This window comes from Telmatherina bonti, assembly GCF_933228915.1.
Source record: "Telmatherina bonti genome assembly, chromosome: 20".
Lineage (NCBI taxonomy): Eukaryota > Metazoa > Chordata > Actinopteri > Atheriniformes > Telmatherinidae > Telmatherina > Telmatherina bonti.
This window is the reverse complement of record NC_136618.1, coordinates 12,708,100-12,726,051: the sequence shown is the minus strand read 5'-3', so window position 1 is coordinate 12,726,051 and position 17,952 is coordinate 12,708,100. Positions and strand designations below refer to the sequence as shown.

Below are 17,952 nucleotides of genomic sequence, written 5' to 3'. Positions count from 1 at the left end.
ACAGGCTGTTTTTACATGTTCCAAAATGAATTCAATACTTAGTTGATGGACCATTGGTAACCGGCTTTAGTTCTAAATATGTTCAACGTTTCTAAAATAAAACAAGCTCTGCAATGAAATAAGTAATACATATATATATATATATATATATATATATATATATATATATATATATATATATATATATATATATATATATATATATAATATTCATTAAAATCCTTGATTTCTTCATCTAAATTCAGTACAAGGAAAAACAGGCTCATACCAACAAAAGCACTGCTTAAAATGTCACAACTGTTACATAAAATAACTTAAACTTCCAATGTGATCAAGTCATTAGGGTATTTTAGGGACTTTTTTAAGATACAGAATGATGAGAGGGGTCAAACGATTCATTTTCTTAACTGCTTGGTCCAGTTAAGGGTCGCAGGGAAGCTGGAGCCTATCCCAGCAGCCTTTTGGGCGAAAGGCAGGGTACACCCTGGACAGCTTGCCAGTCCATCACAGGGCCAATACAAAAGGATAAATGATTCCTCGGGAGAATTTAGAATGATTAATTAACCTAACATGGATGCCAGAGTCTGGGCTGCACGGGGGCATAGTGGTTAGCACACTGTGGCCTCACAGCAAGAAGGTCGCTGGTTCAGTCCTCGGCTGGGGCGGGCTTCAGTCAGCAGCCTTTCTGTGTGGAGTTTGCATGTTCTCCCCGTGTATGTGAGGGTTCTCTCCGGGTATTCTGGCTTCCTCCCACTGTCACAAAGATGTGAACTGGTTCCTCTAAATTGCGCCTAGCGAGTGAGTGTGAGTGGTTGTTTGTCTCTGTGTGGCCCTGCGATGGACTGGCAAGCTGTCGAGGATGTACTGGCCTTTCACCCAAAGACTGCCAGGATAGGCTCCAGCTCCCCTGCTAAGTGGTTAGGAAAATAAATAAATGAATGGATGTCAGAGTACCCAGAGAGAACCAACGGTTATACAGAGAACATGCAAAAGATGCACTACAGATCTAATTTTCTCAGTAATAAGCTCCCTATCGATGAGTAATTTGGCGTCCATCTTGCATCCCACCTGTACCATGAGCTCTCTCCAGTCATTCAAAGTCAGTCATATCTTGACTCTTGACTTGTCTCTTGTTCTGTCTTGTTCTTTTGCTGCTGATGTCTTCTTGTGTTCCTTTGGTGAATCAGCTGCGGTGCATATTCAAAACAGCTAGTATATATCTGCAACCATGTGATGCAGTGCATAAAGTAAAGGTGCAAAATCATGCCTCGTCTCAGATGAAAGACTTGTTTCTCAGCTTTGAGATGGTACTGGGCAGCAACAGCTCCAGAAATTCACATAAAAGATGTCACTGTGCAATTAAACGAGTCCAGTATGCAGGATTTTAAGGCTGGAAACTTACATACTGCATCTTTGATGGAAAAATGTTTTAAAATCAAATTAAAAATTTCTTTTAGTTTTTTGTAAACCTGAATTTACAAAATGCGGCAGTTTTGTTTTTTAAAAAAAAGAAAAATGTTTTTCAGATAAATGTCAGATTGAGTGTAGAAATAAAATCAAATTTCCATGTTTTCTAACTGTTTATTATAGTTTTGATGTAAATGAAAGTGATCAGCATGTGATCTTGTCTAAATCAAATTAAAAGTGCATTGGGCCTGAATTTGTGATACTTGCAAACGTCAAGTCATCATCCAGTGAATCAACACAATAAACTTCTGATTTACATCCCTATAGGAGTGAAGGAGGTTGGGATGGATTCCACTGTCTAATCAGAAACTTTCCATGAAGCCAACTTTGGCCCTGCACCACATTCTTGGCTGGGATGCAAGCAGAACTGCAGCCAGTGCTTGGCATCAGTGTCAAAACACATCACAATGTAGGTGATAATACGCTGTATTTGCTTTTTTTTCGTCAGCCAGTAAATAGATTGGCCAGTGTCTCATTTTGTAATTACAGGCTGATCAGCAATGGGGATTAATGTGGCATACCAAGGCTGAATGAATGAATGAATGTGTCATCACAATCTTAAGGATCAGCTGGGAACGGATGGGAAAAGGGAGATTAACGTCACAGCTGACCCTTCTGAAGCTGTTTTGCTTTCCACCGCGAGCAGTCTTCAATGTGCACATCCATCCTGTACCATGCAGGACTCCCACTCAGTCTGTCTGCACAGCTGCCGCAGCTGCATGACAGCAGAATACCCTGTACACAGCATGAACCGCAGAAAACACACAGGAGCGTCCAAAAGCAGTCACAACACACTGTGATGTCAGCAAAGTGTGTCTCCTTGGAGGATGAACCCTATTCATGTGGCAGTAAAGTAATCTGTTAGTGAGAACGGAAGTTTGGTCACATGCGCACTGAGAAGCTGGAGAGCTGCGTAATGGAGATCGTGGGAAGGGACTTAGAATTTTTGAACAGCGCATGGAAATATTAAAAAAAGATTGCATCCATGTTTTGACATTATTAATCCGAATAACTTTTAATGAGCAAGAGGAACAATGAAAACGCCCTCACTTGTGCCCGTTTCCAGCTTTAGCACGCAATGGCTATGAATGAAGAATGACCAATGGTGAGTAAAGCCTGTCGCTTTCACTCTCACGCCTGAAACACTTCAGTGGTGACGCACTGAGTAAAACTCACCAAACCTGTGCGGAATGAGTGGCGAATTCAGTTAATGAGTGCGGAGATGTTAATAAAAAGAAAAATGGGGAACGAAAGAAAGGAAAGTGTGTTGTGTGGAAAGGAGTGTGGCAGATTGGAAACTTACCGCGAGCCGACAGGACGCGCATCCACCTCTCTGCCTTCCCCGCTGAGCGACTGGTGCAGTTGTTATAGGCTGGAGATTAATGTAGTTTTCCTTTCCAAACGGGGAATTCCGCGTGAATAATTTCCCATTTGCCAGTCAGAAGGAAAGCAAAAGGCTTCAGGATTTACGGGAAGTCATAACTGTCTTCCCGACATTAGTGGACCCGTCGGAATGTGTCAAAGTCCTTTCAGGTGCACGGAGATATTCAAATAATCAGGATGACATTAGATAACCATAGAAGTATGATGTTTTTGTTTTTTGTTTTTTTTTAAAAAAGACTTTTCAAATAATGCATTCAACATATTGAGTGTATTTTAAATGTTGTCATTTATGCACCAATTTATAGGAATATTCCCCTTTTTCCAGCAGTAGCCTAGGCTCACAAAAGTTACACCTATAACCAGGTGTAGTAGCTGTTATGTAGACTGACACTGATATTCTTATAGCTTTCAAACAATAATTTAATACCTGTGATGGGATAAAGGATGCGCTGTCTATGTTAACTAAAGAACAGTAGTTCAGATTTGACCTGGTTTCACAGACTGACACAGACTCAGTGGATTAAATGTGACATGTCATTGCTGTTGTGACACTTTTTTATTCAAGTGTATTATTTTTCCTTGTAGTGGTATCTAAAAAGGGGTGCATGGTCACTGACAAGAGTAGAAAAATTGGCACCAACACAAAAATATTGCACATATAATTTCCTTTAGGTACAGTGCTGACAGGGTAATATATTAAATAAAAAACATTGTCAACGGTTCAGGGACAAAGCTGTGTTAAAATGAATAGATATGAACCCAAATAAAGATATATATATATATATTGCGAAAAACTGTGAACATCTGAGTGATTTTAGGTCTAATATGAATTATTGAACACGAGAATGGCTGGAATAGAATGGTATTTAATGAAAAAATGAAGACACCAAGTGACAAATCATTTCCAAACACCTCAGCAGTTGTCAGGGCCCATTAGTAACAAAAGCCTTCTCTGACATTTGTTAATAGAGGGAGCAGAAAGCAGAGAGTGTTTCCTTCATTTTTGTGTCAACTATATTATGTCTGAGAGTTGACTGACCTCTGTCTCATTCTCTCCTCATGTCCCTCAGACTGTGACCACAAACTCTCAGCCTCTTCTTTGCATCTGTCTCCTTGCTTTTCTATTTCTACCTCTGTCTCTCTCCTGCGGCACCAAAAAATCTCCAGAAGAAGTTCAATACAATTACAGGGCGGTTGTGAAAACAGACCTGTTCACCACAGTAAGTAAGACACCAACCATGTTAGTAATCACACATACAAGGATCCTCTAGAATAGAAATTACAAGTGAATTATATTGAAAATCACTTTATCAGACAGCAGAGTGACGGGGAAAAAAAAGAAGGAAATAATTTCAATCCACTGCTGTGGTTGTGCGGAATGAATGATTACTGTTATTTGTTTTACTTACAAGGCGACACTATTAATTATCTTCAGGTTTGTTTGTTTTTTAGTGTCATTCAACTCAGTCCAATGTAAACCCAGAAATTTGAAATAGAAACTTAAATTAGAAAAGGCACAAGATGTCAGATTCTGAAACTTGGTAATTGGGTTTATTTTATAAATATAATCTCACCTTAAAAAAGAAAAAAAGAAAAATAGTAATTACTATGTCGCAACTCATTTTCTTTTACCAACACGCTGAAGGCTTTTTGAAACGGAGGAACTCAGTAGCTGTCATTTTGAAAAATGCTTTCCTGTTCTTTACTGATATAGGATTTCAGCCTCTAAACAGTTGTGACCTCTATTTCCATATTTCTCATTGCATAATACTTAAAACTTTTTCATCTGGTGGCAGGATTTTGACTGCAGGCAGGAGCATTTAGCATGACATATTTTCTAGCAAGCCACGTTGTTCTATTCAGTTTAGCTTTATTTGTCTTGTGCCACCTGACAACAATGTCATCTCAGGGCGCTGTACAGATGCTTTAACTCAAGTCAATTCATAATATATAAGCAGAGGTGGGGTATCCTGGTCCTTGAGGACTGGAATCCTGCAGGTTCAGCACACCTGATTCAAATCAAATGGATCCAGCTGCTTGTCAAGATATACACATTGATATGTTCATTTGAATCTGGTGTGTTAGAAAAGGGAGACATTGGAAACTTTCAGGACGAAGGCCAAGGTTCCACACCCCTGATAAATAGCCTGATTAAGAAAAACCAACAGACTGCATTGAATCTTGACTTCGATTCAGTCCCTCATGCTGAGCATGCACAAGGTGACAGTGGACAATATGTCCACAACTTGTCTTGTTGGTGTCTCCACAAAATAAGCAAGACCTCAAGTTTGCATGTCAGTTTCTGCTCAAGTAAAAAGTTTGTGGAAGTTGGTAATGGTCATGGACTTCCTTTTCATCCACCTTTAATCAAATCAGGTGCTCACATCGTCGTTCCAAATGAGAAATGGTTCTCAGTTGACTTAAGTGGTTAAATAAATGTTGCATTCATTCATTCATTCATTTTCTGAACCGCTTATTCCAATTCAGGGTCGCGGGGAAGCTGGAGCCTATCCCAGCTGGCTTTGGGCGACAGGCAGGGTACACCCTGGACAGCTCGCCAGTCCATCGCAGGGCATAAATGTTGCATTTTAAAAAAAAAAAAAAAAAAAATAAGAAGACACATTTCTACATCTTGTTTACATGTTTTCGTGACACAATAAGAGTTTAAGTTTGCATTTGTGGATGCATGCTTGGTTCATCTAAAGATTGTAAATTGGTTGAAGATCCGGCTGTGATACACTGTCTGAATTGACAATGGTATTGTAAACTGGTTCTGCAAACATACGCACTTTTCCAGTTACAATATTACCAGGTTGAACATCTGTGCATTGCTGGGATGGGCTCCAGCTTCCCCGCAAACCTTAATTAGACCAAGCAGTTGAGAAAATTACTGAATAAATGAACATCAGTGAGACCAGAATTATTGTTCTTCTTATATAATCTTATATTCCAAGGAAAAAATGTTGTAAGCTAATAGTCCTTTTTTTTTTGTTTGTTTGTTTTCGTTTTTTATTTGTTACTTTCATAGTATTGTGATATCCAGTCATGATATCAGCAAGTCATTCAAGAAAGCTAAAGAAAAACAAGGAAATAAGCTGGTTTGCATTACAGGCCTGCAGCATTACTGTGGAAACATCCAGAACAGATCATTTCAGCTGCATCTAAGTAGCAGATGAAACCAAAAGGGCCCAGCTGGAAAAAGCTGAAAATACATTTTCTGAAATGCATTAAGTGATTTGAGATTTTTTCCCTCTTTTATTTAAAAATGGATCAATAATAGTTGCTTTTCTGGAAACACTTCGTTTTGTTTACATGAATCACTGTTTTCTTCTTATTCACTCAAGACAGAAACTGTGGAAGCAACACTCAGAAACGTATCCTGCCCAGAACTGAAACGCAAGTTACCAAGCTGCTTGGCAGATAAAGAAGTGAGTAATGTCACTGTTCACTAGAGCTTTTCAGACATATTCTACTATTCTGTCTGGTCATTTGTTCAGTTCACTTCAGTTTTCAAATGCCATAAGAAATACCCACTACGATCATCAAAAAAGCTGAAATTCAGGTCCTCCTCATTTGGCTTCATACACACACAGCAGCTCTTTGGCCAAACCTAACGTTTGTAGTAGACTTGCTGAAGGCAGCATCTACTCATCTACTTTGTTCCGTCTGTGTAAAGCCAGTTGTTCCATTACTGTTTTAATGAATAGCTTGAGCAGATCTGTTTTTCTGGCCACTTGAAGGCATAATTTTTTGTCTCTAAAATACTGCCACAAGCTCATTTTCCTTTCCTTTGCAGAATATTCTCAACACTTTGCTGATACTAGCTTGCAGAATGCAGAATTTAAGACTCTCCCAAACAGAATCTCTGAGTTACTCCGTCATATTTTCGATAGACTGCCCCTGCAAACCGGTAAGCAACAGAATATTGCATTCTCCTGAAATACGAGGGATTTGTTCATTTTCTGATGAATGTTTGATAGAGGGATGTGACACTGTGAGAAACTTAAGACAATAATGGTTTAGGTTTCGTTCAATTAAATGTGACATTTATAATCGACAAAGGCAGAGGGGTTGGCAGGTTTCCTCCACTCGTGTGAGTCACCCATAAGTTGACTGTGACAGTGTATCCGAACAATTATCTTTTCATTTCTTAGGCTGTTTTTATGAGTTGTAACTTAGAGCAAAGCTACAGCAGAATGTGTACATGTAGAAGTGATTAGATGTGAGGAAAAAGTATTTTTGGTGTTTTCTTTCATCACAATAAGTTACTGTCCAAAACACACAGAAGGTTTTGAGAAGCTCCCCGATAAATAGTTGCTTTTTGAAAAGTCTCAGAAAACCGCACCCTCGTAGTCCCTGTAGGACTTGGCCTGCGTGAACACCTCTAACAGCCCGAGGTCAGATTGAGATTTGATGATTCAGAGTCATTCTAAAAGTCTGAGTCATGCATTATAGCCACGTTATCCAAACAATTCGGCTTTACAAAACCACCTCAACATTGTTCCTTTTTCTTTTGTTTGTTTTTCTTTTAAGATAGTCACTTAGACTCAATAACACAACTGGATAAACTGTAGTTTAGTCAACCTCCTCACACATTAAAGGCAGATTGACCAGATTTTGATTTGATTTGATACTAAATGGTCGATAATGTACATGTAGCAAAGAGGACTTTTTTTTTTGTTTGTTTTTTAAACAGTTTTGTGTGAATGGTTTGGTTGAACACTAATAAGCCGTTTTTGGTTTCTTTTTTGGGCCAGCCGAAAGGGAAGCCGAAGGCAGCAACAAGCCAGAGGGAGACGAAAAACCTTTGCAAAGCGAAGGAAATCCTGTCTTCCATGACTAGGTGCTACGAGCTGCTTAATACTCTGTCAAAGAATCGCTGAAACTGAACTCAAGCGCGGTAGAGCATGAAGAAGAAAAAAAAAACTGACCAAACGGGGAAAAAAAGGAAAACTGGCTTGCAAGTGCTACCAGGTTCTCAGTTTACGCAGTACTTCATTGGATTATGCAAAAAAGAAGCTTCTGCTTCATTTAAGCTTTCCTGTCAAGAGCCAGTATGTCTCTCTTGCAGCTGTTTGGGTGTTGTTTGACTACTGACTCTTTAGATAAGCTTCCAAGTTACAAAAAAAAAAAAAAAAAAGAAAGAAGCCATTAACCCAAACTGAATGGAAATTCCCAGATCTCTTCAGCATACTGGATTCTTGGACACTGCTTCACAAACCCACTGCTCTAGTGGACCATATATATGCTGCATGAAAAGACAGAATGAGAAACATTGATAATACCTGAAAATGTTATTAAAAGAAATATTTTATAAGATTAATCAACACTTCTGGTGTTCAGATAAAAGGACTATTTCTGGAAAAAAACAAAACAAAACAGATCATGAAGAATGTGCTACGAGATTTACTGGCAATCGGCAGTGACTGCTGCTGAAGCATGGCCAGGAAATATAAAGGTGCTTAAATAGTTTTGCTTTCACTTTACCTTAGAATGACTTGACTGGCCTTGGATTACATGTTATCTTGGATATCTCTTCAGCTACACTGATTGATATATTAAAAGCATTTTCTGTCACAGTTGGCTGAGCTCTGCTCAAAGGCCTCATTGTGGGTCTGGGAGACATTTAAGAAGCCTTTTCACATCAATCACATTCAGTCGTTACTGTAATTAATGGTACGTGGCTTCAAAAGAAAAACGGCAGTGAGAATGTACTGTAGCATGGAAGTCCAAAGTATCACCTTCGTCGTTTGTGCATGTGAAACAGTGAAGCTACAAGCATGCAGCCTTTCCAGTCTTACTCCTCATTTTAGCCATTATTTCCATCGCTGCAGCTGTTTTCCTGGCAGGTAACATGCTATTAGGCTAACTTCTGTTGATAAAATGTACATTTTTTTTATGCAGATACAGCAAAGTCTTGTATATGACACTGTATGTAGACCAACTATATTTATATGTAAAATAAATAAAAGGTGTTTGTGTTACTTTGTACTTATTACTGAAAATTACCCAAATTATAACAAGTGTACCGATGTGCTCGTCTTCACAGAAGTTTATTCATGGTGGATATACATGGTATTAAGTGCACAATTTTATTTGGGTCAAACTGTTGAGGAAAACCCACGAGTTGGTTTAAATATTTCTTGTCAAGTAACAGAATAGTTTGCTTAAATTTGTAACTAAACTCAAATTATGATTAACAATGGTAGAATGACATAAATTATCCATGCACATCAGGCGAGAACTGCCTGTTTTAGTGTCCCACCAGACAGAGAGATGAACCATCTATACCAGGGGTGGACAACACCGATCCTTGTGGGAAGTGTCCGGAGTTTCTCTGCTACAACACACCCGACTCAAACCAACAGCTAATTATGAGACTTGTGCAGAGCTCAAACTCTGCACAAGTCTCATAATTAGCCACTGATTTCACTCAGGTGTGTTGCAGCAGGGAAACTCCAAACCCTTGCAAGACACGGCCTTCGAGGACCAGACTTGCCCACCCCTGATCTTTACAAACCAGTAGTGTTACCACACCTATGACCCTACAAACTTCAAAGTAATGCATACCAACTTCATAGAAACACTGTAAAAAAAAAAAAAAAAAAAAGGAAAAAAAAAAAAAAAGAGCAATTGCAACACATCCATGTACGGTTTGGTTTAACAAATCCAAATAAAAACAGAGGGTGTTTAAGAGAAGACTGCAGTCCTTCATTCAGTAAAAATGAAATGCAATAAGAAAATAAATAGCTAATTTTGTCATATAAAACAAGAGCAGAAAACAGGGACTGAGTAATTGCTACACTTTTCTATGATTATATTATTATGAGAAATGTTGCCGGTAAAGTGACATTAAAGGTCGTTCTGGCCTTTAATAGCTCGTACAGTTGAGGACCAGTCCCTGTCAAAACAAGGTGATAAAATACAATTTGTGGCCCATTTTCTTAAAAAACAAAGAAAACACACTGCTTTCTTCAGTAGTCAATTATATTGCACTTCAACAGGAACACATTCTGCTCAATAGGAAGTGGAGGCCAAATAGGAATTAGGAATGCATTTCATATCAAGGTTGACTGGGAGTGAAATATGAGGGCACCCACTTCTACTGAGTCACACTAGCCATCCTTTTGCAGATCTCATAGCATCTGTGCATCTTCCTCTCCTCTCCTCTGAGGTTGCACCAGGTGGATTTTAAATGCTGATACTCATTTATAAAACCATCTTATTGTTGATATGCCATCCCATCCTGCTGTAAAGGTTTGCATGGCTTGTTACAGTATCAGCCATCAAGCACCAATATAAATGATACTTGATAGCAATAAATAAAACATAAAGAGAGAAATAATAAAAAAAAATTTTTTATCATTATTTCTATAATAATCAGTTCTGGTGAAACCCTTTGATGCCAACATCCAGCGATGGCGCATCCCTACTGTACTCTCATCTCCTGACCTCCATCAGATACACATCCTCCTGACCCCACATTCGCAGCAGAACTTTGCAGATTCTACGGGATACTTGGTCCCGCAGGCGTGACAGAACTTGCTCTTCGTTCCACCATTGCCAATCTCATTTCCGCCATCGATATCATCCCTAAGAAAATGACAAAGATGACGAAGCAGGAAGCTGACACTTTATTTACAAGAAATTACTTTTACCACAGGATTGTCTACACAATTTGGAAATGTAAAGAAATAACTTAAGCAATCAGAAACTGGAGGGAGACAATTACATCTGATATAAATTAAAATGTCTGAGCAGATGTGAGTTTTAGAAAAAAAAAAAAAGAGAGAGAAAAAAGGTATACATTTTAAAAGACACAAGAGGGCAGAAGATAGTAAGTCATTCTTGCATGACTTTCTGAGCATCTTGTGTATCTGCGAGTTAATTCACCTGGATATGTAGGAGTCCGCTTTCTTCTTGTTGGGTCCTATTCCAGGTTGAGTATTCCTCACAGAGCCATAGCCAGAACTCAGGACTCGGGTTTTATTCCCCACACTGAGAGAGATCACAGTAAACAAAGAGAAACTAGATTTGTAAACAGATCTGAAATTCCAAACATGAATTTGAGCTCCAACTTGCCTCCAACAATGGTATTTATAACCTGGCAGGGCTCTGAGGTCAGTGCAGTTATATCAACACCACATCAGCAGGAAAGCACGCAATTGATAAGTAAAGACCACGACCTGAATAATCATTGGATTTTTGAAAGACTGGACTTGTTTTATAGTAAGCATTGATTGCACAGCTCCCATACCATCCAGAAGTTATTTAAACATGTAAAAAAAATTAAAATACAGAATATAAATGTTAAAAAAAATTTTTAAAAAAAGAAAGTTTGCAGAATTCAAATAACCTTGAAAGCCCATACTTGCTATGACCAACTTTATTCCTCACATTTTGCATCCTCTAGACTTTTGTTATAGTTCTTCGTATTAGGAAAATCCCTGTCAGTGTTTTGAGAACCACATTGGTGGTGCAAAAATATCATTTCATGCCTGTAAAACTGTCACTTTTGGCATTTTTAATATATCCAATTATCTGATGAACACTGTACCAGTAACAAGGAGCCTAAAGTTCTTAAAATGTGATTCTTTGTCTAGTTGTTTGTTCTAAACTGGGTGGCTCAACACACAAAAATAATCCTAGAAAAATGATAATGCACAAGGACTTCACTGAAAATGAGTCCAAAAGAAGCCAATGTCCAGAGAAAAACCTTAAAAGATCTTTAGAAACCCTCAAGACCTAGAGCTCAACACCACTCAGTCTGATTAAAGGCAAAATATAAATATATTAAAACGGTTATAGTAAATATTAGGGGAGGGGGGAAAAAAAGATCAGGATTTTTTAAACCAAATTTTTTAAAATAAGTAAATAAATAAATAAAATTTTATTTATTTTTCAAATGAATACATTTTTTGTCATTTTTATTGTTTTTATTGATCTTTTTACTTGTCTTATTGGGCATGATAGCAACAGAATGATGTTCTGGCTACTGGTTTTTTTCCTAATTGAAATCAAGAAAGATGATGATCAAAAAATGGTTTTGTACATATTTATTTGTTTTTAATCTACAAAAATCAGCAATATCGAAGAATTGTGAGAATCACAATATAAATCGAATCAGGAACCAAAAGAAATTGGAATCGAATTGAATCGGGACAAATGCATATCGTCAAAACGATAATGGTAAATAATCTGTTAATAAAATCCCCTGCTGGAGTCACAACGCTTAAATATTCCTGTCTAAACATCCTTGTAGCCATAAAATTCTGCTGCATGCTGCAGTAAAAATATGTGTTAAAGTGGAGGTCATTTCTGTCTGAGTTCCAAAATAACATTTTTTATTCCAGCTCAAGTATAACTATAATGCGGCAAAACCAAATTAGGTCTGGACTCTAAGCTGAAGTTAAATAATTTACTCAACCTACAAAGTAGCTGACATGACTGCACACACAGTAACACTACATTATGAAATGACAGCTCTTGTTCGCAAGTTTGGGCTAGCTCACAGAAGTGTGAACACATCTGTCTGTGTGAACACATCTGTCTGTGTGAACACGTCTGTGTGTGTGTGTGTGTGTGTGTGTGCGCACTCACCCTGGTGGTGGGCCCGTTCCACTGGAGGGATTACTCCTGACTGAACCCGCTGAGGAAGCCTTACTAGAAGGAATTCCTTGAGTGAGAGAAGAGGTGAGAAAAGTAAATCAGAATGTGATACAGGATAGTAATACAGTTTCATAGTTTATAGTTCATCCTACTTGAAAGTGTGTCAGAAATTCAGACTATTTGTTAAGTGAATACAACAGCCATGCAGCTGCGTTGCCTTACCGGTGGACTGGACGAGGCCTGATCTCTGGGGTAAACGAGAGGAGGCTGGTGGGATGGATGACACAGCAGGAGAGTTGGCCTTCTTTACAGATGCGGGAACCTTATACTGAAGACAGACAAGGCAACGCAAGATGAAAACTTATCCATGTATGTTTCATTTGTTTTGGACAGATCCAAAATTATTAGATCACTGATCCAATTTCTGCAATTATAAATGCTTTCCCAAAAAAAAAGAAGAAAAAAAAAAGAAAGCTAAAGATGTGGGTTTACAGCTATTTCACTTGTTAAGGCCTGTTTTTCAGGAGCTTACATGTAACTGATGTTATTATCCATCAACGGTTAACCTTCATGCTAACAATTTATCAAGTTTGGCACCCTGAAGTTTGGAATACACACACATCACTCAATAATGTGTTTGCACTTTTGTGATTATATGTTTGTTTGTTCTTGTTTCTGTCTTTAGTTAAGTTTTTATCCTGCAAAACGCTGCTGGATTGGACAGAAATCAGGTCACAACCATGGCTGTTACAGTGTAACCCAGAATTTTTCTGACTACCGTCAGCATTTGTTTTCTCATAAGTCCCCAGCAGCCACGATCAAAATGGGGTCAATTTCAAAATCTACTTGCAGATGAAAGACACATAACTTCTCCTCAAAATCTTTTATTCACTTTCATTGTTCACATTCCACAGCCAACCACTGCTGGTATCAACAAAGTCATGCATGTGAAGTGGTTCCTGGATGTCTTCATAATGCTGTGTCTTTATGTTATCACTGTGACATGAATACCTACATTACACCACTAAAACTTGCCGGTGAGTGTTTTTAATGTTTTATCTTCAAAACACTGTAAATCAGACAATAAGTCATATTACTGCTCTGTTCTAATCTCCTGTCAGGAAACAAGAAATCTCAGAAAGCTATATCTAGGAAAAAAAAAAAAAAAGAGCAAAAATGAGCTGCCCAGGTTCATAGCAAATATAAAAACATGACATATGGGGAGCTTTTTCAACATAATGACTGAGGTTTTCTCATTAAAGTGAAAAAACAGACCTCCTGGCCAAACTGGATTAAATCCTGCTGCTTTTACTGGAAATCACATTAACACTGCAGTCACACACACACAACATCTATTGCTAAGAGATGACTTATTACAAGCTTGCTGCAAGGTGGAAATCTCAGTATAGTCATAAAAAACAGGGAATGTTTGAGCTTCATGAGTAATATTTGCCTTTAACACAGACTCATAGCTACATATGTACATGGCACGTATTTATACACGTGCCATGTACAACCATCCTTCCAAATTACTTTTAAAAGTTCTGGGAAAACTCTGTCTTCATGTTAATGCTGCAACACAGAACCTACATTACACCACTAAAACTCCCCAGTGAGTGTTTCTCATATTTATTGTTTCAAAACACTTTAAATCAGATAATAAATCATGGATGTCAATTTTCAGCAAAAATGTAAATGCTCTGCCCAGATGCACATGTGTGTGTGCATACCTGGGTACGAGTAGCAGGCTTCTTGGCATCTCCTGGCTTGCTTTTATTGGGCATGCGGGCGGCCTGCTCCTGGCAGAACTTGATGTGTCTGTCAGCTGCACTCTCATTGAACCTCCGCTGACAGTAAGGGCACTGGATGTAATCTACGAGACAACACACCGGCATCTTTTTGATTAGAATTGTAAACAAGCACTGTGTATGTTGCCATACTCATCTTTTTACAACCTTTTTTTTTTTTTTTTTGTTCAAATGAACTCACAATGCAACTGTTTGATACCTGGATCATAAGTAGGAGGAGGTGGTGGGGGTAACGGTCCTCCGTCCTTCATGACCTGAGTGAGGTTCTTGGCAGCCCGAATGGTAGCGATGAAATCCTCATGTTTCTTGCGCCAGTTGGAAGGTTTCTTCAGGGGTTCTGCCTGGCAGCGCAACGACATCACCAAGGTGATGTTGTGTGAAACAAAGTCTGTGTTTTTACAGTAACAGTTTATACACATCCAACTAAAACCATCTGATTTCAAGAAAATATGACCAAATCACATCCATGACCAAAGCCAGACGTCTGCTGATGTCAAACACTGACGATAAGACTCTTATCTCTGCCTGGAAGTTCTGAATGTGACCCTCATTCTTACTTTTGTTAGCGCTTTTATTAGAAAGAAATTCCACAATGGCTGTCTGATTGGCGTGTGAAGTTGATGTTTACTGGCAGAAGTAGTTCACCAAGCTGCCTCTGTGGTAAGACATCTCCGATGACTTCTCTCCTCCTCCTACTGTTACAGACCTAAGGTTCATTACATGGGTTTATCTGACTTACAGCCGATTCTAAGAACACAACAAGCTGTTTTTCCTTATTTGTCCCTACATTCCCCGCAGTTTTTAAAATACAATCCTCACTTCCTGAGTCTGAAAGCATCTAACAACTACACATTTCCCCTGTTTATAACACAAAACAGTGAACACTGCTATTCCAGTGGAATGAGAGAGGGAGGCTGCAGCTGTTAGTTGAAGGCAAAACAGCGGAGAAAAGATGCAGAGTCGTTTTTGGGTCGACTTCAGATCAACGGCCTGTTAGCTGCTCGGAGTGACCTTGTGACCGCATTACAGGATGCAGAACATGACCCATCGACTCAACTCTCCATCCTCATTTTAAGATGAGATGTCAGAGAGCATTTTTTTTTTCTCGGGATAGATTGAAAGCAGTAGTGCAGTCAGGAAAGATCACCGTTAAGACAGTAAGCAGAGAAAGGAAAAAGATACGATTGTTGTTGGTTCAAGAGTTGAAGCAGGACAAGAGAAAGCCACCGGCTCTTCTAATATTATCTATGAACACAAGCGTGAAGCCAAACGCTACCAGATTATTTCAGCAAGTGGTTCAATGCAAGAATGTTAGTATTTACAAAGCCACAGTCAACAAAAAATCTTGTTGGTCCCAACAGCCTGTTTGAGATGCTACAGAATTAAAATCATTAAAAAGAAAAAGATGAATATTGAAAATAAAAAGACAAAATAACTTACTTTCTGAGATGCAGCTGAGCTTTGTGACTGAAATACAATTGAAAATGGTTTACATCTGAAAATAAACTGTCAGCATAAAGAAAAAAAAACTGTATGTCCCATGTGGAACAGCAAAAGGTTCATAAGTGAGCTGACCTCCACAGTGAAGATTGTAATGTCAAGCAAATTCCACTGATCTTAATATAACTGCAACAAATGTTTCCACTGCTCTGTGTAAATGACTATAAATATGAGTATTTTTTCTTCTCTTCTGTTCTACAACATTTTGCTTTCTAAGAAACTAAATATTCAGATACCATTGTGCTATCTCCAAAACATTTGGTGTCATACACATTTGAAGTGGGTCAATGCTTCATGAAAAGTCACGTATAAAAATGGATTGACTTTACAATGGTGCACAATTCATTGAGAAATAAATACTTCAAAGGCATAAATGTGTTTGTTGTAATGTACAACTCTGAACATTTTTTTTCCCATTATCTGTTTAAGACTTGCAATCCCTCTGCTTTACAACATGCTTACCTTTGGTTTGATAGGTTTGAGCGTGGGGATGTCTGTTCCCTCAGCTCTTTGTCTGCTGGAGTCAAAAACCTTCCTCTTTTTAGTTGTTGTCTTTTGGCATATTTTTGCATGCTTCTCCTGTTTGGAAGAGAAAAATATAATCAAAACCTGCAGTGAAACTAGGTTTCCTTTTTGTTAATTGTGGTTTACTCAATGACAATTCTGAGAAAATGATAGAATGAAAGAGAGGCAACAAAACTATTACTGCAACCATACTTACGCCAGGATGCTGCATCTAATTCCTCAAAGCTCAAAATGTATTCCCTACAATAGATACAAGCCTATATCTCTACAGGGATGCAGTAATAATGAGGATAAGTGCCTATAAAAGCAAACAACCACAGTCTGAAATATTCAGTATAACTCTCTTTATCTAGGAGCATAACTGTGATACTGTCTGATATAATGACATAGATAACAGTGTAGAGATCCTTAAAAAGCAAACAAAGGCTCACTTGTTTTTCTTTTACTTTACTTGACATTAAATTACTTAAAATACAACAAAACCAATCACTTTTATTGCAAGCAAACGTACCAACATTATGAATCAAGCCTGCTGCAATTTACCAGTATTAGTTGTAAATTTTATGTTGTTAGATCTGATGTACTTGCTGTTAAAAAAAAAAAAAAAGTCTGTATCTTTCTCTCAAAGAGCTTTTTATAGAGTTACTGATGTTGGCTGTTTGGATCCGAACAGCTGATGCCCTGTCAGCTGATAAAAATATGAAAATGGCTGTTGTCCTGGCAGCTTTTACACTTCCAAGCACATAAAAATAAATTGCTCCTTATGCAAAAAAAAATTTTTTAATGGCCAGAAGTTGAAAGATCGGTTTGATGTAATGATGAAGATTGTATCTCACAAATCCAAGATACCCAGAGAGAAAGAAAGGGTGTAAGACAAGATGACTTCCTGGGATTACTTTTGGAATTACATGACTGCCAGAGATCATGTACATGTTCCCAAAGTACCTGTATTTTCTCTGTAACTACAATCACTGTATTGCAATAATATATATTGCAATACATGGAGATAGATAGATAGATAGATAGATAGATAGATAGATAGATAGATAGATAGATAGATAGATAGACATTAATAATCTTGTTTGTACACAATTAAAGGTTAAAAAATATATTTGTGTGATAGATGAGAGTATTTTTGTTACCAGGACTTTAGGGAAGAACAATCTTTTACACGTATTGCACTGACACAGATCCTCAACAGGAGGGGCTTCACTATCTGCAGGAATAAAATAAGGGATTTTGTTAATTGTCCATAATCAATAGAAGAAGGTATCAGAAATATATAAAGCATCACGTATAATATAAAAGGATAGCAAATATTTTCTTTCGTCCCCTATGAATCTATCTTGGAGATTGCTGTACAATGATCGAACCACATTGTATTGTTGTTGCACCGATAGCAGAGTCAACACGAATTACAGTCGTTCCTCAACACAAACAATAAAATAGTATAACATAGCAACTAGTGCCAAACAAATGTAAAAAGTGGATAAAGCAGTTTGCACGACGATTTATATCTGATTGTCCCTTGTGAAGCCCATTTTTATTAATTTGTTTGGAGGTTGAGTAGTTAGCTTTAATGCTAACCCAGGATCTGTAGCTAAGAATCACACCCATCCAGACAGCCAGCAGCTAGCTTCATCTCCGGCCGCTACGTTAC

The 17,952-nt window shown here is 38.1% G+C and overlaps 1 protein-coding gene and 1 long non-coding RNA gene across 2 annotated transcripts in view; one reads left to right on the top strand and one right to left on the bottom strand.

The window, feature by feature from the left end:
* Positions 1 to 2,373: 2,373 nt before the first annotated feature.
* LOC306770869 lies at positions 2,374 to 8,659 on the top strand. Its single transcript, XR_013771748.1, has 5 exons — positions 2,374 to 2,572; positions 3,921 to 4,070; positions 6,195 to 6,278; positions 6,647 to 6,760; positions 7,608 to 8,659. It is a non-coding gene; the product is annotated as an uncharacterized lncRNA (long non-coding RNA).
* Positions 8,660 to 9,640: 981 nt separating this feature from the next.
* zc2hc1a (zinc finger, C2HC-type containing 1A) overlaps positions 9,641 to 17,952 on the bottom strand; it is an 8,564-nt gene continuing 252 nt past the window's right edge. Inside the window, exons 2-10 of the mRNA XM_079259869.1 lie at positions 17,435 to 17,508; positions 16,230 to 16,346; positions 15,708 to 15,734; positions 14,467 to 14,608; positions 14,190 to 14,332; positions 12,682 to 12,787; positions 12,451 to 12,526; positions 10,744 to 10,848; positions 9,641 to 10,443 (exon numbers count right to left, since the gene is read on the bottom strand). Coding sequence (XP_079115995.1) covers positions 10,308 to 10,443; positions 10,744 to 10,848; positions 12,451 to 12,526; positions 12,682 to 12,787; positions 14,190 to 14,332; positions 14,467 to 14,608; positions 15,708 to 15,734; positions 16,230 to 16,346; positions 17,435 to 17,508 — 926 coding nt within the window. The 3' untranslated portion in view covers positions 9,641 to 10,307. The remainder of the gene's footprint in view (positions 10,444 to 10,743; positions 10,849 to 12,450; positions 12,527 to 12,681; positions 12,788 to 14,189; positions 14,333 to 14,466; positions 14,609 to 15,707; positions 15,735 to 16,229; positions 16,347 to 17,434; positions 17,509 to 17,952) is intronic.